Source organism: Odocoileus virginianus, chromosome 11 (assembly GCF_023699985.2).
Source record: "Odocoileus virginianus isolate 20LAN1187 ecotype Illinois chromosome 11, Ovbor_1.2, whole genome shotgun sequence".
Taxonomy (NCBI): domain Eukaryota; kingdom Metazoa; phylum Chordata; class Mammalia; order Artiodactyla; family Cervidae; genus Odocoileus; species Odocoileus virginianus.
Genome location: NC_069684.1, coordinates 71,190,571 through 71,212,906, shown reverse-complemented (window position 1 = coordinate 71,212,906; position 22,336 = coordinate 71,190,571). Strand labels below are relative to the sequence as shown.

Here is a 22,336-nt window from a genome sequence, read left to right as displayed (position 1 = left end):
TCAGTATTGTGTTGCCTGTTCTGGGCTTTTGCTTCTCCATATAAACTTTAGAATCCATTGGTCCATATCCACAAAATAAGTTGCTGGGATTTTGATTGGAAATGCACTGACTTTGTAGAATTATGCTGGGAAGAACTGACGTCTTGATAATATTGAGTCTTCCTACTGGGCTTCCCTGGTGGCTCAGATGGTAAAGAATCCACCTGCAATGTGGGAGACCTGGGTTCGATCCCTGGGTTGGGTAGATCCCCTGGAGGAGGGCATGGCAACCCACTCTAGTATTCTTGTCTAGAGAATCCCCGTAGACAGAGGGGCCTGGCAGGCTATAGTCCATGGGATTGCAGAGTCTGACACAACTGAGTGACTAAGTATAGCACAGCACCCAACAGGATGGAGTATCTTTCCATTTATTTAGTTCTGCTTTGATTTCTTTCATCAGAGTTTTGTAGTTTTTCTCATATAGAATTTATACATATTTTGTTAGATATATATATTTCATTTTCCACTGTTCATTGCCAGTGTTTAGGAAAGCATTTGATTTTTGTGTTTTAACCTTGTAGCCTGCAACCTTGCTGCAATCACTTCCCAGTTCTAGGAGGTCTTTGGAAATAGTTTTATTTCTTCCTTCCCATTCTTCTCCTACTGCATTAGCTAGGACTTCCAGTATGATGTTGAAAAGGAATGGTGAGAGGGCACTTCCTTGCCTTGTTCCTGATCTTAAGGAGAAAGCTTCTGTTTTATCACCATTAAGAATGATGTTGAATGTAGGATTTTTGTAGATATTCTGTATCAAGTTGAACAAGTTCCTATTTTCAGTCTCAGAGTTTTTATCAGAAATGGATGTTGGGTTTTGTCAAATGTTTTTCCTATATCTGTTGATATGATTATGTGATTTTTCTTCATTAGCCTGTTGATGTAATAGATTGCAGTTGACCCCTGAACAACATGCATTCAAACTGTATGGGTCCACTTGTACATGGATTTTTTTCAATAAATATGTAGTTGGCCCTTGGTATCTGTGGGTTCTGCATTTGAGGAAGATTGAAAACTTAATACAACCATGTGTGGTTAATGAACTCCACAGATGTGAGTCCGTGGATACAGAGGGTTGACTATGGGATTTGAGCAACCAAGGGTGTTTGTGCCAGTGTAGGCCCCAGGATCAATACCCGATGGCTGCTGAGGGATGACTGTACAGTAACTGACTTTCCAGTGTTGAACCAGCCTGACTATCTGGGATGTGCTGTGTGCTCGTGCCCGACTCTTTCCGATTCCATGAACCGTAGCCCACCAGTCTCCCCGTCCATGAAATTCTCCAGGCAAGAGTACTGGAGGAATATCTGGGATAAAGCTCACTAAATCATGGTATAGTTTTATAATTCATAGACATTGTTGGTGCTGATATTTTCTTGACAACTTTTTGCATCTATGTTCATGAGAGATACTGATCTGTAGTCTTATTTTCTTCTAATATCTTTGTCTGGCTTTGGTATTAGGGAAATGCCCTGGTGGGATGAGTTGAGAAGTACTCTGTCTGCTTCTGTCTCTTGGAAAAGATTGTAGAAAATTGATACAATATCTTCCTTCAATGTTTAGCAGAATTCACCAGGGAACCATTTTGAAAGGTATTTAATTATTGATTCAATTTCTTTACTAGATATAGGCCAACTCAGATTATCTGTTTTTTCTTGTGTGAGTTTTGGCAAAGTGTGTCTTTCAAGGCATTGGTCCATTTCATCAAGGTTACCAGATTTGTGGGTCTAGAGCTGTTCATAACATGTGTTATCCTTTTACTGTCCCTGTGACAGTAGTCATGGCCCCTGTTTCGTTTCTGATACTAGTAAGTTGTGTCTTCTCTCTTCTTTTCTTAGCTAGCCTGGCTAGAAGCTTATAAATTTGACAAAAAAATTTTTTTCTCAGAGAATCAGCTTTTGGTTTTGTTGATTTCCTGTTTTCAATGTAATGTATTTATGATTCTTTTAGTATTTCTTTCCTTACTTTGGATTTAATTTGCTCTTCTTTTTCTAGCTGGTTAAGGTGGCTTAGATGACTTGTTTCAGACTTTTTTCTTTTCTGACTTATGCATTCAATGCTACAAATTTTCTTCCAAGCACTGATGTACTAGTCAGGGTTCTCCAGGAAAACAGAACATATATTTTTAGAGAGATTTATTATAGCAGTTGGCTCACGTGATTGTGGAGACCAAGAAGTCCGACAATCTGCTATCTGCAAGCTAAAGAACCAGGAAAGCAGGTGGTATAATTCGGTCTAAGTCCGAAGCCCTGAGAACCAAGCGGCCGTGAATCTAAGTCTAAGTCTAAGTCTAAGTCTAGTCTAAGCCTGAAGGCCTCAGAGCCAGAAGCTCCCACACCTGAGGGCAGGAGAAGATGGGGAAGCCCTTCTGCGCTTTTGTGCTGTTCAGGCCCTCCGTAGGTTGGATGCTGCTCACCCACTTTGGGGAGGTCCATCTGCTTTACTCAGTTCACAAGTTCAAATGCTGATCTACTCCAGAGACACCCTTGCAGACACATCCAGAACTGGTGTTTAACCAGCTCTCTGGGCATCCCTTAACCCAGTCAACCTGACATATAACATTAACCATGACAATTGCTATTGCTGTATCCCACAAATTTTGGTAAATTATGTTTTTTCAGTTCAAAATATTTTTAAAATTTCCCTTGAGATTTCATCTTTGACCCATGTGTTATTTAGAAGTGCACTGTTTAATTTCTAAGTATTTGAGGGTTTTCTACCTACCTGTCTTACTGATTTCTAGTTTAATTCTGTCATGATCTAAGAGCAAACATATGATTTCTGTTCTTTTCATCCTGTTAAGATGTGTTTTATGGCCCAGAACATGATCTATCTTGACAAATGTTTCCTGTGAGCTTGAGAAGAATATTTATTCTGCTACTCTTGGATGAAGCAGTCTACAGATGTCAATTACATCTAGTTGATTGATATGCTATTGAGTTAAACTGTGTTCTTGCTGATTTTCTGCCCACTGAGTCTGTCTATTTCTGACAGAAGGGGTGTTGAAGTCTGTAACTATAATAGCAGATTCGTCTGTTTCTCCTCGGGCAGTTATATCTGGTTTTGCCTAGTGAACTTTTACACTCTACTCTTGGGCAGATACACAATAAAGATTATTATGTCTTCTTGGAGAATTGACCCTGTTGTCATTATGGAACGCTCCTCTTTATATCTGCTAACTCCCTTTGATCTGAGATCTGTGTGTTTGACATTAAAACCACTACTCTGGCTTTCCTTGATTAGTATTAGCGTGGTAAGTCTTTCTCCCTCCATTTGCTTTTACACTACATGTGTCTTTGTATGTGGCTTTGTGCATGCATATGTGCTCAGTCATGTCGGACTCTGTGATCCCATGGACTGTGGTCCGCCAGGCTTCTCTGTCCATGGGATTCTCAAGGCAGGAACACCGGAATGGGTTGCTATTTCCTTCTCCAAGGAATCGTCCTGACGCAGGGACTGAACCTGTGTCTCCTGTCTCCTTCATTGTTTGATCACTGATATTTAAAGTGATTATTGGTGTAGTTGGTTAATATCTACCTAATCTATTACATGTTTATGTTTGTTGCCCTTGTTCTTTGTCCCTATGTTTATCTTCTCTTTTTCTGCTTTTTATGGTTTTAAATGAACATTTCATGTTATTCCATTTCTTCCCTTTTTTTTAGCATATGTTATATTTCTTTAAAAAAAATTAGTGGTTTTCCCAGAGTTTGCAATATGTGTTTATAACTAATCTCTAGTTCAGTTCAGTTGCTCACTTGTGTCCAACTCTTTGTGACCCCATGGACTGCAGCACTCTATGTTTACCTTCAAATAAAACTGTTCAGTTGACCTTTGAACAACATGGGCTTGAACTGCATGGGTCCATTTATATGCGAATTTTTTTTTCAATAAATCCTATAGTTCTGTATGATCCACAGTGGTTGAATCCATGGATCCTGATCTGTGTATATATGAAGCGCAGACTCTAGAGTTACATGCAGATTTCCAACTGTGTGGAGGATCAGCATTCCCAGCCCTTGGGATCTGCACTGCCTCATGGGTAATACAAGTACTGTTTGCAAAAGAATCCTTCCTCTTTCTTCTCATTCCCTGTATCATTGCTGTCATATATTGCAATTATAAACATATGAATTATATATACATATTGTTGTTGTTCAGTCACTAAGTTGTGTCCGACTCTGCGACCACATGAACTCCAGCATGCCAGGGTCCTCTGTCCTTCACTTTCTCTCAGAGTTTCCTCACATTTGTGTCCATTGAGTTGGTGATGCTATCCAACTATCTCATCCTCTGCCACCCTCTTCTCCTCCTGCCTTCAGTCTTTTCCAGCATCAGGGTCTTTTCCAATGAGTCGGGCTCTTTGCATCAAATGGTCAAAGTATTGGAACTTCGGCTTCAGGAACAGCCCTTCCAATGAATATTCAGGCTTGCTTTTCTTTAGGACTGACTGGTTTGATAGTCCAAGGGACTCTAAAGTCTTCTTTAGCACCACAGTTCAAAAACATCAGTTCTTTAGTGCTCAGACTTCTTTATGGTCTAAATATTTATACAAACATAAGAATATATAGTTGAATAAATTATTATTCTCATTATTTTGAAGAAACTGTTATTGTGAGGTCAATTAAGAATAGGACAAATAAAACTTTTTATTTAACTTCACTATTTCTTTTTTTTGGTGCTCTTTGTATTTTATACTATAGATCTAAGTTTTGGACCTGCATCATTTTCCTTCTTTCTGAAGAACTTTCTTTTTTAACGTTTCTTGAAAGGCAGGTCTACTGGCAACAGGGGCTTCCCCAGTGGCCCAGGGGTAAAGAATCCACCTGCAATGTAGGAAACACAGGAGACACGAGTTCAATCCCTGGGTTGGGAAGATCCCCTGAAGGAGGAAATGACAACCCACCCCAGTATTCTCCTCTGGAAAATCCCATAGACAGAGGAGTCTGGTGGGCTACAGTCCATGGGGTCACAAAGAGTTGGCACAAAGAACATGTGCGTGCACAATGGCAACAAACCCTCAGTTTTTGTCTGTTAAAGACGTGATGTACTTGGTAAAAGGAAGCATGGTAAGTAGGCCTGCCTGTAGTGGTGTGCTGGTGAGGTGTGGGGAGAGGGCGTGTCCCACAGACCTGTGATTCGTGTCCGTCTTCTCGTGGGCCTCGCCTCTGGACTGTGAAATTTGCAAGTCCTCAGTCCTCCCCCAGCCGCCCCTTAGGTGACAAAAGATGGCGAGGTTGGGTTGGAGCTGGATACTTCCTTCCCCCAGGCTGACTGGGCTCCGAAAGACAAACTCCAATAGTTTAGACCCTGGTGAAACAATTTCTCGGGGGCAAGTCTTCTCAAGGGCAGAATGTTCTGGCATAGTTCAAAATGGTTCCTTTTCCAGCAGGCTGCCCCTTCTGGAAGCAAGAGGGAATTTTTCTTCAATATTTACTGTGAAAAATGGCCAAGTTACTGGAGGTAAAACGCATAAAATTGTGGGAGTTCTCTATGACTCGGTCCCACTGGAATTTCAAGCTCTTTATGCACACTGACCCTCCAGTAATTTATTAATTACAGTTGAGATCTTCATTCCCTGGCACTGGTTCCTGCAGGTTTTGGCTCCAGAAAGTTGTGATTCTCTGTCTCTCCAATTCTAGGGGCAGTGCTTTGCCCTGTGACCTAACTTCTCTGATGGATCTACTGATTTTTCAGTCTGTTCAGTGTTTTACTTGTTGTTTGGATGAAGTGGCAACTTCCAAGTTCCTTACAAACCAGACTAGAAACCAGCAGTCTTGAATTTTTGTCAAACTTGTTTCTATCTCGTCTCTCTCATCTCAGTAAATGGCATCATCATGGACCCAGTTACCTAAGCCAAAACCTGGGAATCCTTCTCAATGCTCCCTTCCTCAGCAGATCCATATTCAAATTACAAGCAAACTGTGTTAGCTCAATCTCTGCACTCTGACCAGAATCCGTTTATTCTGCTCCACCTCTGTTACATTCCTACCATCCTTCAGTACATCTCTCTGCTTCTTCTCTGGCTCCCCTCTGACCCACTGTCTACCCAGCAGACACTGCTTCAGTGTTTCCTCACTGCACCAACAATCTACAATCCTTAACCCTGGCCGTCACAGCAGATTATAAAATGATCCTAACTGCCTCTCCTACCTAACCCCGAACTCTCTCCCTTGCTTTCTGGGCTTCTCCCACCTTGACTGTCGTATTTCATAAACATTCTAAATTTGTTTCCATTCAGAGCTTTTGGTGTTCCTACTGCCTAGGACATCCAATCTCCCTTGCCTTTCCGCTAGCCCTCCAACTTTGTATGTAGTTTATAAATCTTTATTATTCATTTTTCTTCTCAAATGTCATCGAGTTCTTCTTCATAGAGTTATTTCCTTAACACCTAATTTAAAATGCCACCTCTTGTTTTATTGCCTTCCATCTTGTTTTTTACGCACTTACCTCTTTCTGGCATTAAGTTATGCTCTATGTTTTTCTATGTTATTTTATATCAACTGCCATTGGAAAATCAGTTCCAAGAGAGACTTTCTTATTGACCATTGTATCCCCAGCATCAAGAACAGGGCCTGACAGTAGCAACAACTCACTAATATAAGAGAAAAGAAAGAAGGAAGGAAGGAAGGAAAGAAAAGAGGTGGGGTTGGATGGAGAGAGGGATAGAAAGAGGGAGGGGAGGAAGAGAGGGGGAGGGAGCAGAGGTCACATTAAGACTTCAACTGTGAAGATGCTATAGAAATCTGGAAATTTGTTGCTATGGTGATATGAAGAAAACAAAAGCCACAAGACATCAATAAAATCAATGAAAAATAATCCAAATTACAAATGAGCCCTAGGTGGGCACAAATACTGAAAGTTACCACAGATATACTTTTTTTGGTACCTTTTTTTTCTTTTCCCTGTGCTACATAGTTGTTGTTGTTTAGTCACTAAGTCGTGTCCAACTCTTGCGACCCTGTGGACTGTAGCCTGCCAGGCTCCTCGGTCCATGGGATTTCCCAGGCAAGAACACTGGGGTGGGTTGCCATTTCCTTCCTCAGGGAATCTTCCCCAGCCAGGGATCGATCCCACGTCTCCTGCATTGGCGGGAGGATTCTTTACCACTGGGCCACCAGGGAAGCCCTGTGCTATACAGTAAGTTCTCGTGAGTTATCTGCTATATATGGTAGTGTATATATATCAGTCCCAGCTTCCCAATGTATCCCACCCCCAATTCCCCCTTGGTGTCTTTACATGCGTTCTCTACATCTGTGTCTATTTTTGCTCTGCAAATAGGTTCATCAGTACCATTTTTCTAGATTCCACATGTGTTAATATGTGATGTTTGTTTCTCTGACTCATCTCACTATGTATGACAGTTTCTAGGCCCATTCATGTCTCTGCAAATGGCACAATGCTGAGTCCACTGTATATATGGACTGCGTCTTCTTTATCTGTTCATCTGTCGATGGACATCTAGGTTGCTTCCATGTCCCGGCTATTGTATATACTGCTGCAATGAACACTGGGGTACATGTATTTTTTGGAATAATGGTTTTCTCTGTGTATATGTCCAAGAGTAGGATTGCTGGATTATATAGTAGTTCTATTTTTAGTTTTTTTAAGGAACCTCCATACTATTCTCCAAAGTGACTACCAATTTACATTCCCTCCAACAATGTAAGAGGGTTCTCTTTTTTCCATACCCTCTCTAGCACTTCCTGTTTGTGGATTTTTTGATGGTGGCCATTCTGACTGGTGTGAGGTGGTACCTTATTGTAGTTTTGATTTGCATTTCTCTAATAATTAGTGATGTTGAGCATCTTTTCATGTGCCTCTTGGCCATCTGTATGTCTTCTTTGAAAAAATGTCTATTTAGATCTTCTGCCCATTTTTTGATTGCTTTTTTTTTTTTTTTTTTTGAGCTGCATGAACTGTTTGTATATTGTGGAGACTGCAGATATGCTTTGGAACAAAGCTTCTAGCCATCAGTGTTCCAACCCATGTCCAGCACAGTATCTAGCCATGAGACACTTCCTCACCTTCTCACCATTGTCTCTGAGCTGCAGCAGCTGCTGTAGCCTGCAGGCCTTTTCCAACAGTCCCTGCAGCTCTGGCTCCTCTTCAGCCATGTTGAAGTCAGAAGATTTGCTCCAGGGTCTCCACACAGGATTGAGGGGGCAGCAGCGATGCCTGTTAACACCCCTCCTACACACACTGCCCTCAGCTCCCTCCTCCCATCTCTTCAGCTGCCCTCACTGGTTTCTTCCAGCCCTGCTCCCCTTTTGCAGTTGTTCATGGTCTCTGTGAAGCAAACTTCTGATGGGAGGAAGGCAGAGTTGAGGAGGAGGCTCCTTTTCTCCCTCACGGGGACTTCTCTTTAGCCCAAAGAACTCACCGACGTCCCCAGCCTCAGGGTGAGGGACAGAGACCTCCCCAGGAAAGCTGCCACCCCTCAACAGATACAGTCCTCAAATCTACCTGAATGGGGCCTGACAAAGATTCTCTGCTTGACCAAACAATAGTCAGGCTCCTGTACCTTTTCCTAGGCTCATCTGTGCACTTCCTTGTAAAATCTAGTTTTAACAAGAGCCCTGCTGAGTTAGTTGAACCAGAATCCCCATTCTCGATATCTGACCACCCTTGATATCTGATCAGGTTCCTCACCCCCCAGGCGATGTCTGATCACCTTGGCTTTGTCTTCAGCAAGAACCCTGTTGGGTCAGTTTAGCCAGGATTCCTCTCACCTCGTTTCCTGTTGGTTAAGTTTCCGCCCACTGACGCCCACTTGGTTCTGTGGCTGTGCTCCCACTTGGCCATGCTGTATTTGGAGCTGAACCTCTCTCCCCTACTGTAAAGATTCCACTGCGGTGGTCCCTGGGCCTATCACAGTGGTCCAGAATAGGATCTTTAACAAGTGTCACTGAATAGTTCTTTCTGTAACAGGCCCACTTTCATCACAGCGGCTTCTGCTCCTTGGAGCCAACCCCTCCTTGACTGTAGTCATCAAAAGGCAGCAGGTTATCAGTCTAGATCACTTTTCCTTCTCCTGGTGATTTTTCTTCTCCTACTTTGGCTTCTTGAAGGATCACTTGAAGTAGAAGGAGAGAAGAGACCAGAGAGAAACGAGTGAAGAAAGAAAAGATGAGGAGGGTAAAAAAAGGTGAGCAGGGCCAGCTACAGGTTTGCTTGATCTCTCTCTGGCTTTTTCTCTATATATTTATATAAATATATTCCCTACACACACACACACACACACACCCACTAAACAATTCTTCATGTATTATATCACCAGTGCTCACAACTTTACAATAACTCTGCAAACATGATGAAAATAACTGACATCACCATTTTCACACGAGCTGCTAAGGCTCATAGAAGAGAAATGACCAGCTACATGGACTGGCCAAGGGGCAGAGTCTGAATTTGGCGTGTCCAGCCCCACGGCCATGCTCGTCTATAAACTAGAGACTAAAAGGGGCTGCAGCTGACTCCACCATGCCCCCAGCACTGTGACGACACTGGACCTCTTTCAGCTGAATGGCACTTCACCCTGAGGAGATGGGTGCATGCATGCGTCCTAGGTCGCTTCAGTCAAGTTTGACTCTGTGTGGCCCTATGGACTGTAGCCTGCCAGGCTCCTCTGTGCATGGGGATTCTCCAGGAAAGAATACTGGAGTGGGTTGCCATTCTCTCCTCCAGGGGATCTTCTCAACCCAAGGATCAAACCCATGTCTCTTATGTCTTCTGCATTGGCAGGCGGGTTCTTTACCACTAGCACCACCTGGGAAGCCCCAAGAAGATGGGTATATCCTCCCAATTCCAGGATGTGGGCGGGCTGCTGGGGGCTCCTCACCAGGAAGTGCATGTTTTCTGGACGGTAAGATACTTGAGAACACGCTGGGGCAAGTCGGCCATTCGGCCTGGACCTATGGAGAGTGCGGTCCTCTTTTTTTTTTTTTTTTTGAGTGCGGTCCTCTTGCTCAAGTTCCTTGTGTGTGCCCAGGGAGGGTGAGATGGGGCAGAGCATCTCTCAGAAAGCCTGCGCCTTACCGTCCCACTGGGCCTGCTGAGGGTGACTGGCTCGAGCTCCCTGCCCACCTGCCCACCCCTGCCTGCAGTGTCAGAGGTCGGTCACCCATGCTCTCATTTTCCCTGGTGTTGGTGGTCTGCCCTTTCTGCCCACCAGCTTCACAGTCTAGGGAAGGGAAAGAGGTAGTGACCACTCAGGCTTTCCACTTAATTACAGCGCTACACCAGGCTCCCCTCCCCCCACCTTGTCCTTGAGCAGAAGGATCAGGCTCCTGTTTTCAAAGGACATACTGGTAAGTTCCGCAGTCAGGCCCTGCAAGTCTGGAAATCTGCAAGTACAGGTTCACGAGGGAGGGAAGGCAGTCACGGGCTTGACCGATAGGTGCATGGCTATCCCAGTCTCTTCCCCGCAGCGTTCCAGCACCAGGGACAGCATCCACCTAGCCTCTGCCCACACTTTTCCTCTGTTGGGAAGCTGCCATGAAAATCTTTGTCCCTCTCATCCAGCGGCTTGGCCCATTGAACAGGGCCTGTCTATGACTGATAGGTCCTTCTGCATTATTCAGAAACATCCGTTAGGACCACACACACCAAGACGACACACAGAGTTATCCTGAATATAATAAGCTCAAGAAGTCCAGGACCTGGAGCCAACAGCTGAAAATTGAAAGCAACAAATGGCAAAAATCTTCCAGCTCCTTGGGTCAGCTTTACCTTCTGAGATGGCCTCCAACTTGGCTTAGCTCACCAGGCCCACCGAAGACAAATGGATACCTTCTCCAGCTGCCCTTCTCTGCTCTGCCAGGCCCTGCTCTTCTTGCTGTCGCTGGTTCTTCTGGATCTAGCTTGCAGTGTTGTCCAGCCAGAGGTCCTCCTCCCCTGTCTGGGGAGGGGAGAAGTTACCCCTCAGGGAAACCCCAGCCCAGCTGGTGCCTCACTCCCCAACCCACAGTTCGTGAGTGCTTGATGACGTCCTTAGGCTGCCTCCATCCTTACCTGCCCTGGCCTGCACCCCTCGTCTCAGCGCCTGGATCGGCAAGCTTTTTCTTAAGTTATTCTCACATTCTAGCATCCCAGGCCCATGGGGCTGATGATATCACATACCACAGACACCTGCTTAGTACTAGACATTGGATGGGGGGTCCCATACGTGGGGTTATGAAAGACGGCATGGCTGGAAGAGATGAAGGAGCCCATCTCCCAGCCTCCTTTCAGCTCAGAGGGCCACTGGGAATAATTAAGAAAGGAAAACTGGCCTGGGGGTCAGGGATATGGGTGTTAGTCTTGTACTGGTCTCTAACTAGCTGTGTGGCACCCTTTCCTCTTGGGATTGCAGCGTCCTCTACTGTAAGAGAGGGGCTTAAATGGGGTGCTTTAGAAAGCCTTTCCAATTCCAAGTCTGTCTCTGAAAGCCTCCTGGGCTACTGCTCAGGGATCACCTCTCTTAGGAAAGAAGAGAGGAAAGAGCAGAGATCTTTTTCCCAGCTTCTCTTCTCCCAGCTTCCTAGGTCTTCATGATGCTAAATGATGAAGCATGCCCAGACCTGGTTCTGGCACCAGAAGCTGAAGGAGAGAAAGGTGTAACTCTGCTGAGAACACAGGCCCCGAGGTCTGCCAGCTCACGGCTCCAGCCTGAGTGCTGGGACATTTAAAGTGGCAGAGGCTGCGGGCTTCTGCCCTGCACTCTCTAGGTAGACACTTCCGAAGTATTCTAAGGTCCACAGCTCCCATGGATAGGCTGGCTGCTTTTGCAGCTTCACTGAACTTACATTCTCCTCTGCTTGCTTTTGCTTCCTTTGCATCTTTAAGGTATTGATCCTAAGAGGTCTAGAGAGCTCCCCAGTAGCTTCCTATATGTAAATATTGATCCCAGAGGTCTCAGGGAACTAGACCTATAGGAACATGACTCATGGCCTAGAGGGTCCTTTGTGATCTGGTCTCTGCCAATCTTTCTAGTCTTATTTCCTTCCAGTGCCCCCCTCTGCACTTTATTCTTCAGCCTCATTGAACTCTCAGTTCCCCCAAACCAAGTTCTCTCTTAAATTGTGCAAATTTGTGCATGTTTTCACATAATTTATTCAGCAAACATTCATTATGCTACTAATCAGTCATGATGCCGTCAGGAAAGAGATGGCATACTCAAAAGGGGGAACTGAAGAAGTTTAATGAAGAGGCTATTTAAAAGGTGTAAGCAGGATTTGGGGAAATTAGCAAAGCATCCTAAGATTAACAGCAGTGGGAAGCTCCTAGCTGGATGGGGAAACGGGAAGCATGGCTAGTGGAAGCTACACTGCCAGAGCTGTAGCTCCAGACGAGAGCCCTCACACAGGAGCTGTGACTCTCGGGAAGTGGACAGCCTTTGCCAACCCAGACCAGTTGGAAGTGAGCTAGGGTGAAAAATCCCCCAACCTCTCCCCTGCCACCCTTCAAACTCCTGCTGGTATAGCTGAACCCAGCGGGAGACCCCGGAGAAAAAGGGGTGGCCCACAGAGCTGTGGGGAGAGGGAAGAGTGGGTTTGGAGGGGAGGAAGCACTCAGCGCGACCCCTGTGCCGTGCCCGACACGAACAAACACGGGGCAGCAGTACCCTCGAGGCTGTGCACAGTCTCAGAGGGGAACGGCCGCCATCAGCAGGTCACTAAGAAGTAACAAAAATACCGATAAAAACTGGCATCATGTGGCCATGCTCTCTGCCTACAATGTGATTACTATAAATCATTAACAAAGAAGGAATTTATCCTCATAGTCAGAATTTTAAAAACATGCCTCTGTAAAACTTGGAGCAAAGAAGAAATCACAATGGCAATTAGAAAAACCGTTAAAACTGAATGATGACAAAAATGTTACAGATTAAAATTTATGGGATACAGCAATAGTTTGTATTTAAAGGGAGATTCTGAACATAAATGCTTAATTAGAAAAGAAGAAAAGTTGAAAATTCATAAAATAAGCATCCAACTTAAGAAGATGGGGGGGATGGATAATAGAAAAACCTTAAAAAGGAGAACGAAGAAGACAATTAAGACGAGCAGAAATTAATGAAACAGTAAACAGAGGTACAATGGGGAAACAACCAAACCAAAAGTTGGTTCTCTGAGAAAAAGTGAATAGCTCAACTGCAATACATGTGCACATCAGAATAATATACTGCAGTAAAAACGTATGTACTACAGTGACAACAAATTAGCTTGGATAAAATCAGAGACTTGTGAGTGAAAATAAAAAGTTACAGAAGGTTAAAAACAGGTAATACCATTTTTGTAAAGCTAAAGAACATGTAAAACCAAGTTATGTATTATTCAGGGTGTATCTGGGAAAAAATTTTTTTAAAGCAAGAGAATGATATGCACAATCAGGACTGGCAACTGGGAAGAGCCCAGAGGAGCCTCAAGACCATGGAAATGTTCTGGTCCACAAATTTACAAGGATGCTTGTAAATATGATTTTTTGCAGGCATCAAATAATAATTTCTAAAAACTGTAAGCATCCTGCTCAGTAGAATGCCTCAGACTAACTGCATCATTTCTCTACATGTCAGTTTGGAACCTTCTCGTCATCTGCCACCCTCTTGCTTTCAGTCTTTCCCAGCATCAGGGTCTTTTCCAATGAGATGGCTCTTTACCATCAGGTGGCCAAAGAACTGGAGCTTCAGCTTCAGCATCAGTCCTTCCATTGAATATTCAGGGTTGATTTCCTTTAGGGTTGACTGGTTTGATTTCCTTGCAGTCCAAAGGACTCTCAAGAGCCTTCTCCAACACCACGGTTCAAAAGCATCAATTCTTTGATGCTAGGCCTTCTTTATGGTTCAACTTTCACATCTGTACATGACTTACTGGAAAAACTATAGCTTTGACTATATAGACCTTTGTTGGCAAAGTGATGTCTCTGCTTTGTAATACACTGTCTAGGTTTGTCATAGCTTTTCTTCCAAGAAGCAAATGTCTTTTAATTTCGTGGCTGCAGTCACCATCCACAGTGATTTTGGAGCCCATCTGAGCAGATACAAACTACTGTATATAAAATAGGTAAACAAGGTCCTACTGTATAATGTAGGGAGCTATATTTAATATCTTTTGAAACTTTTTACTTATTCACTTATTTGGCTATGCTGGTCTTACTGGTGGCACAGGATTTTGTCTTTGCTGTGGTGTGCAGGGCCTTTAGTTTCAGGATGCCGGATCTGAGCTCCTTGAGCAGCAATCACACCCAGGCCACTGGCATGGGGAGCATGGAGCCTTCACCACTGGACCACCAGTGAAGTCCCCTATATCCCATCTCTTGTAATCAACTATAATGGAAAAGAATATAAAAAAGAATATGCATATGTATAACTGAAATACTTCTAAACACCAGAAACTAAGGCAACATTGTCAATCAAATACACTTCGATTTTTTACCAGACTAAAAGCCTCTGGTATAGTCCATTGCTGGATGCTTGAGTGTTTTATGGTTAATCTCATTGAGAAGACTTGCTAAGAAAACAAGGAAATGGGAAGAAAGGAAATAAAAACCAAGGAGGTCTTCTTACAATGAAAGCAAGCCCAGAGGTTGAAAAATGAACTTCCCAGAAACCTGGCTGTTTCCACCCCATGCTCAGGCTCCAATCTATCAACCTCCTTCCATGACCTTGCCACCTAGTAAGGGCCAGAAGGGTGGATGTAAACATCAAGCAGCCCAAGAGGTGAACTACAGTGGACACTTGTCACCTGGAGCCTGTGCTGAGTCTGTGTTCCTTTTCTAGCAGTTCTTTGATTACATTTCAGGAATCATGTCTTCTCCGCTGAATGTGGTTTTGGTGAGCAGGCAGATCGAGGCGCTGGGCTCCCACCGTAGAATCTGGAGGAGAGAGCCTTCCAACCCAGAGCCAGTAGAGAGGACATGGGCCTGGGGCTGTGCTGGGCCAGCTGAGGACACCCTCCCTGACAGCAGATACGTCAGGATGGAGACCGTTCTTCACAGCCACCATGAAAATTTGCTCCTGTTCCAACCGGCTGATTTGATGAGCCTGAATTTACAGTTTCCTATTGATTTTGTGAGCCTCTGATGTCTTTCCAATACATATTTCCTTTCTCCTAAATTAGCCATTTCATGTATCTTCTAAAATTACAATAAAAATAGATGTTCGTAGTAGATTAACAATAACAGAAATTCAATCTACTAGAAGTTGGACGTTCTCTCCCTAGGAAAGCCACTGTTATCATTTTTATATATATCCTTACAAACTTTTCTCTGTGTACATATAGAGAGATGGGCTAGATCTCTAGATAATTTGGAGTTATGGGAGAATGGAGGAGGTTTTACCAAAAAAAAGAGGTCACACTAAATATATTCTTATATATGTATATTTTTTATAGGATGATATAGTATAAAATCTTCCCTCGTCAGTACAGAGAAATTTACACCATTCCTTTTAGTGGCTGCATAGCAATTCATGGTGTAAGAACCAGAATTTAATCATCCCCTGTTGTCATACATTAACACTGCCTCCAACTTTTTAGTATTACAAATAATGATGCAATAAATACTTATACTTGCACATGCATGGGTCACAGCCTTGTCGTGGCAAAGAGGCTCACATAATTCAATGAAGCTATAAGCCGTGCTGTGCAGGGCTACCCCAGATGGATGGGTCATAGTGAAGAGTTCTGACAACATGTGATCCACTGGAGAAGGAAACGGCAACCCACTCCAGTATTCTTGCCACGAGAATCCCATAAACAGTATAAAAAGACAAAAAGATATGACACCAGAAGATGAGCTTCCCCCAACGCCCGCACTAGTTGGAAGGTGTCCAGTATGTAACTGGGGAAGTGGGTGGTGGTGGTTTAGTTGCTAAGTCGTGTCCAACTGTTGGGACCCCATGGACTGTAGTCAGCTAGGCTCTGCTGTCCATGGATTTCCTAGGCAAGGATACTGGAGTGGGTTGTCATTTCCTTCTCCAGGGGATCTTCTCAACCCAGGGATCAAACCCAGTCTCCTGCATTATAGGCAGATTCTTTACCAACTGAGCCACCAGGGAAGCCTCTACTCAGGAAGAGCAGAGGACAAACACTAATAGCTCCAGAAAGAATGAAGCGTTTGGGCAAAAGTAGAAACAACACTCAGCTGTGGATGTGTCTGGTGGTGGAAGGAAAACCGGATGCTGTAAAGAACAATATTACATAGGAACCTGAAACTTTAGGTCCATGAATTGGACATGGTTAAACAGGAGAAGGCAAGATTGAACACTGACATCTTAGGAATCAGTGAACTAAAATGGACAGGATGGTCAAACTTAATTCAGATGATCATCATATCTACTACTGTGGGCAAGAATCCCTTAGAAGAAATGAAGTAGCCTTCACAGTTAACAAGAGTACAGAATACATACTTGGGTGCAACCTCAAAAATGAAAGAATGATCTCATTTCTAAGGCAAACCATTCAACATCACAGTAATCCAAGTCTATGCCCCAACCAGTCACGCCAAAAAAGCTGAAGTTGACCAGTTCTATGAAGACCTACACGAACTTGTAGAACACACACCAAAAAAAGATGTCCTTTTCATTATACGGGATTGGAAGCAAAAGTAGGAAGTCAAGAGATACCCAGAATAACAGGCAAGTTTGATGTTGAAGTACAGAAAAATGAAACAGAGCAAAAGCTAACAGACTTTTGTCAACAGAACATGCTGGTCATAGCAAATAAATACCCTTTTCCAACAACTTAAGAGATGACACTACACATGGACATCACCAGATGGTCAATCTGAAATCACGTTGATTATGCTTTTTGCAGCTGAAGATGGAGAAGCTCTATATAATCAGCAAAAACAAGACCTGGAGCTGACTGTGGCTCAGATCATGAGATCCTTATTGAAAAATTCAGGCTTAAACTGAAGAAAGTAAGGAAAACCACTAGGCCATTCAGGTATGACCTAAATCAAATTCCTTATGATTATACAGTGGAGATGATGAATAGATTCAAGGGATTAGATCTGGTAGACAGAGTGCCTGAAGAACTATGGACAGAGGTTCGTAACATTGTACAGGAGGCAATGTTATGGTCCAGAACCATCCCAAAGAAAAATAAATGCAAAAAGGCAAAGTGGTTGTCTGAGGAAGCTTTGTAAATAGCTGAGGAAAGAAGAGAAGCAAAAGACATGGGAGAAAGGGAAAGATATACCCAACTGAATGCAGAGTTCCAGAGAAGAGCAAGGAGAGATAAGAAGGTTTTCCTAAAGGAGCAATGCAAAGAAACAAAGGGAAACAATAGAATGGGAAAGACTAGAGATCTCTCCAAGAAAATTGGGAGATATTAAGGGAACATTTCATGCAAGGATGAGCATGATAAAGGACAGAAACAGTAAGGACCTAATAGAAGCAGAACAGATCAAGAAAAGGTGGCAAGAATACACAGAAGAACTACAAAAAAGGTCTAGGTCATTCACCTAGAGTTGGGCATCCTGGAGCATGAGGCCAAGTGGGCCTTAGGAAGCATCACTACAAACAAAGCTAGTGGAGGTGTCAGAATGCCAGCTGAGCTATTTAAAATCCTCAAAGACAATGCTGTTAAAGTGCTGCACTCAATATGTCAGCAAATTTGGAAAACTCAGCAGTGGCCACAGGATTGGAAAAGGTCAGTTTTCATTCCAATCCCAAAGAAGTACAATGCCAAAGAATGTTCAAACTATTGTACAATTGTGTTCATATAACATGCTAGTAAATTTATGCTTAAAATCCTTCAAGCTAGGCTTCAGCAGTACGTAAACCAAGAACTTCCAGATGTACAAGCTGGGTTTCGAAGAGGTAGAAGAACCAGAGATCAAATTCCCAACATCTGCTGGATCATGGAAAAAGAAGGGAATTCCCGAAAAGCATCTGCTTCAGCATCACTGACTATGCTAAAGCCTTTGACTGTGTAGATCACAACAAACTGTGGAATATTCAGAGAGATGGGAGTACCAGACCACCTTACCGTCTCCTGAGAAATCTGTTTGCAGTTCAAGAAGCAACAGTTAGAACGAGACATGGTACAACCAACTAGTTAAAAACTGGGAAAGGAGTATGACAAAGCTGTACACTGTCACCTGCTTATGTAACTTATCTGTGGAGCACATCATTCAAAACGCCAGCTGGGTGAGTCACACGCTGGGATCAAGATTGCTGGGAGAAATAACCACCACCTCAGACATGCAGATGGTAACACTCTAATGGCAGAAAGTGAAGAAGAGCTAAAGAGCGTCCTGATAAGGGTGAAAGAGGGGAGTAAAAAAGCTGGTTTAAAACTGGACATTCAAAAAACTAAGATCATGACATTCGGTTCCATCACTTCATGGCAAATAGATGGGGAAACAAGGGAAACAGTGACAGACTGTTCTCTTGGGCTCCAAAATCACTGCAGATGGTGACTGCAGCCATGAAATTAAAAGATGCTTGCTTCTGGGAAGTAAAGCTGTGACAAACCTCGGCAGTGTATTAAAAAGCAGAGACATCACCTTGCCAATAAAGGTTTGTAGAGTCAAAGCTATGGTTTTTCCAGTAGTCATGTATGAATATAAGAGTTGGGCCATAAAGAAGGCTGAGTGCCGAAGCATTGATGTTTTTGAATTCTGATGCTGCAGAAGACTCTTGAGAGTCCCATGGACAGCAAGGAGAGCAAACAAGTCAATCCTAAAGGAGATCAACCCTGATTGCAAGGAGTGATGCTGAAGCTGAAGCTGCAATACTTTGGCCACTTGATGCGAAAAGCCAACTCGCTGGAAAATACCCTGATGCTGGGAAAGATTGAAGGAAAAGGCAAAGGGGGGAGCAGAGGGTGAGATAGTTGGATAGCATCACCGACTCAATGGACATGAATTTGAGCAAACTCCAGGAGATAGTGGAGGACAGAGGAGCCTGGCATGTTGCAGTTCTTGGGGTTGCAAAGAGTTGGACATCACTTAGTGACTGAACAACAACAAATCACAAGCAGTTACAGCAAAAAGCAAAGCAGCTATGGAGTCTGATACTGTAATCCAAAACAGAACACACACCTGCCCCTGGGAGAAGGCATGCTCCATGCTGACAGCCCCTGGTCATTACAGATACTGCTGCTCTGCTGGTAGAGGCCTATGATGGTGTCCATTAGGCACTGCCAAGAAAGCAAATCTGAAGAGCAGCTTGAGCCTAAAAAGTTCAAATATTCCAAATGCAGACAGGCTCATATTTGTATTCCCTGCCACAAATGTCTCAGAGTGTAATCAAGAGTAGCCAAGCTTGTGCATGAGTTTAGAATGTTGCAAGTTCCTGCTGAAGAGAGGCTGGTGCAAAGTGTGTGAACCCAGGAGAGGCTCTGAAAAGTCAACTGCTCTCTCTGCACTTTCCCCTTCTCCTCTGCTGTCCTACCTCCGCTCCCCGGGCCCACCCTCTGATCAGGTCAGGTGCCCAGAGACTGGGAGTGACCCATGGGGAAGAGTGACATGTTCGGCCAATCTTTACGGCAAATTGAAAGGCCTCTAGGGGCCCAGTGGAAATGGAATGGAATAGGGAGCATCCAGTAGATATAGCGAGGGAAGGGAAAACAAAAGCCAAATAGATGTAAACCTAAAATGTTAATGCGATCTTTATTATACAGCACATCTGGTGTATGTGCATCCCAGAAGTACACTCTATAAAACCAAGTCCAGCCATTCAAAATTACACTAAATGAAGACTTAACCCATAGTTGCATGGCTTAAAAACATACACAATTAACACTGTCCTGCTGTAAGAATATTATGGATAGAGACGGGGAGCACAGGAAGGGAGAGGGTGTAAGAACTGGAGTTTGTGCCCGAGTAATTTTCTCTTGTTATTGCACTTTTATTCTACATACTTAGTATATTACACTTTTATTTAACACTGTAATAATAAACATTAGTCCTTTAAAACAAACAAACAAAAACATTATGTAAAGACAAAAGACAACAAGCTATCCAGACTGGTTTCCAATGTCAAGTGTTCACACACAGCCTGTTTTCCATCAGCTCAGATGGACTGGATGTTAACAAAGCAATAAAGTTAAAAATAAAACCCTTTTAAGAACAGTAGTGCTATTTAAAATCCCCAAGGGAGTTTGCCATACAAGTTTCTCAAGGTTACTCCCACCTAACCCACTTAAACATCACACTAGCCCTAACCTACCCCACCCTCATATTTAGAAGGATAAACCCTCTTTTTTTCTTTTAAAGAAAAAGTGGGTTATTTGGTCCAGCAAATCCAAAAATCAAGCTTTGAAAACTCAAAGAAAGCAACTACTCTTTTAGCAATGGACTCTTGGAGGGCTATTTATCCCACTCTGATGCAGTATGAACTTCCTGACTAGTCAGATGGAATACCACGCATGCCTTCTCTCCAAAGCAAGGCCGGGGGGAGTCTATCCCCCAAAGTGCTATTACAGTCAGCAACCCCTTGGCTTCTCAGTGCTAAACAATAAGCCAAAAATAAAGTGTCACTCAGTGCGGGTATCACTTTGCAGCCCTGCTGCCCAAACCACTTCTCTCATCAGGGCAAAACTTTCTCAATGCCTCTTTGGCAGCTCAAGCAAAAATGCAAAAAAAAAATGCAATGGAGAGCTGACAGGTAGGAGCTGAGAGTTGTACAGTCCGTGTTTCTATCTGTGGCAGTAATACAGCCTTCTCTTTCACTCTTTTCTTTTAGTGTTAAAAATTAGGAGAAACTGCTGCCTAGGCTCTGTCCCTTTAAAACTGATGGAGTCACAAATGACTTCTTTGGTCTGAGAAGAACCAGCACAGCCCTCCTTTCCAGAGAAGTGAAAGGCTTTTGCTCAATAAGCCCCTCTCTGCAGAGGACCCAGGGAGCGAGGGCATGTCTAGAGAACTCCACCCCAACATGCATCCCTCAGTCTGCCCAGACCAACCTTGCGGCCAGCTCCCCCGGCCACAGCAGCTACTCTGGAGCCCCAGGCCCCACTGTGTCTCCTGACTACTTGGCAGGAAGGCGCCTCAGTCAGTTCTGAAGCAACAGAAGTGACCAGACTTCAAGCACGTTAAAAGTGGCCAGGTGATCATTTTCAGGCTGAGGTGAACTTCCTTAATTCAGGCGGTAAGAAGGAGGGAACACAGTAAGGGTAATTCTTCTCCCCACCCTTCCTCCTCCCCCAGCCACAGTCTCACCGCATCACGTGGGAGCACAGACAACCAGCACTAGGAGGTAAAATCTTCAAGACTTTGGTCTTGTGGAGCCCTCTACAGCCCAAGTCCTTCCAGACTTTGAATATCTAGTGTCTTCCCAAGTAATATACAATACAGTACATTTCATGGCATTCCATCACTTAAATAATGGATGCCAAGGAACAAAGAACCCAAAATCAGTGGACACTGTTATTAAACAAAAGCAAAGTATACGCACATGTTACACATATGTATTCCCGTACTCAGCCTGCTGAGTGTTTAAATAACACTTCCAAATATCTACATCTGGACTTTGGCTGGCCTGGAGACTTTCAGGAATATTTTGCACCTTTTCTTGGAATACTTTTTAAAAAATGAACTGTAACCACTTATCTCCTTACTAAGCATTAGCCCCTCCCTTGCTTCTTCCTACTCAGGCAAACAATATGGGGCATCTGCCAGGAAACTAATGTCTGAGAAACTAGGCCACAGGGGATAAACCGAAAAGCGGCTTTGGGTAGAGAAAAACCTAACCTCCCATGTGTAAATAGGAGTATGGACTACTAAGGCTTCAAAGAATGTTGGGAATGTGGGCTCCACAATGGAAGCACAGAGTCCTGATTATAGCTGGAGCTAAAAGACAGTCTGGAAAAGGGAACTGTGTACGACTATTCTTGAAATTTCATACAGAAGAGATTTACACTGATTTTTTTTTTTTTTTTTTTTTTGGCTAAAGAAATAGCCTGGGCACAGGGGACTGCCGGATGTGCTTAAATAGCTATCCGACTCTTCACTATCTGGGAGTCATCTCTGCCTGGGAGGGTCTCAAGTTTCCCAGCAAGCATCAGTCCCCTCGGGAGCGCTCTGTAACGAATAAATGTCAAATTCTTCCCATAACCAAAAGGTGAGGGGAAGGGAAAAAAAAATAAAGACTGAAAGAGAAAGGTCTCTGCTGTCAAGTAGAATCATCGAGTCCTCTGTTTGGCCTCTCAGAATGTGACTTGCATAGCCGGTCCATGATGCCCTGGAGCATGGGCTGGACAATGCCCAAGAGAGGTCTCTGAGAGGGGTCACCATCCCAACAGGCTTCCATCAGCTGCCAGCACTCCTCATCAAACACAGGAAGGCGTTCTGGACGGGCCCCTAGAGAACGGAGCAT

At 43.8% G+C, this 22,336-nt stretch overlaps 1 protein-coding gene across 4 annotated transcripts in view; it reads right to left on the bottom strand.

The window, feature by feature from the left end:
• DSTYK (dual serine/threonine and tyrosine protein kinase) overlaps nt 1-22,336 on the bottom strand; it is a 78,705-nt gene that overhangs the window by 8,080 nt on the left and 48,289 nt on the right. Inside the window, exons 13-15 of one of the 4 annotated variants that reach the window (XR_011490439.1) lie at nt 10,762-10,930; nt 5,163-9,106; nt 2,154-4,856 (exon numbers count right to left, since the gene is read on the bottom strand). Coding sequence is in view for 3 of the 4 variants with exons in the window: in XM_020891690.2 (XP_020747349.1) it covers nt 9,040-9,106; nt 10,762-10,930 (236 nt within the window). In the remaining variant the exon portion in view is untranslated. Of the gene's footprint in view, nt 1-2,153; nt 9,107-10,761; nt 10,931-19,610; nt 22,321-22,336 lie in introns of those variants that run through there. The other 3 variants (XM_020891690.2, XM_020891693.2, XM_020891691.2) reach the window with 3 other exon arrangements.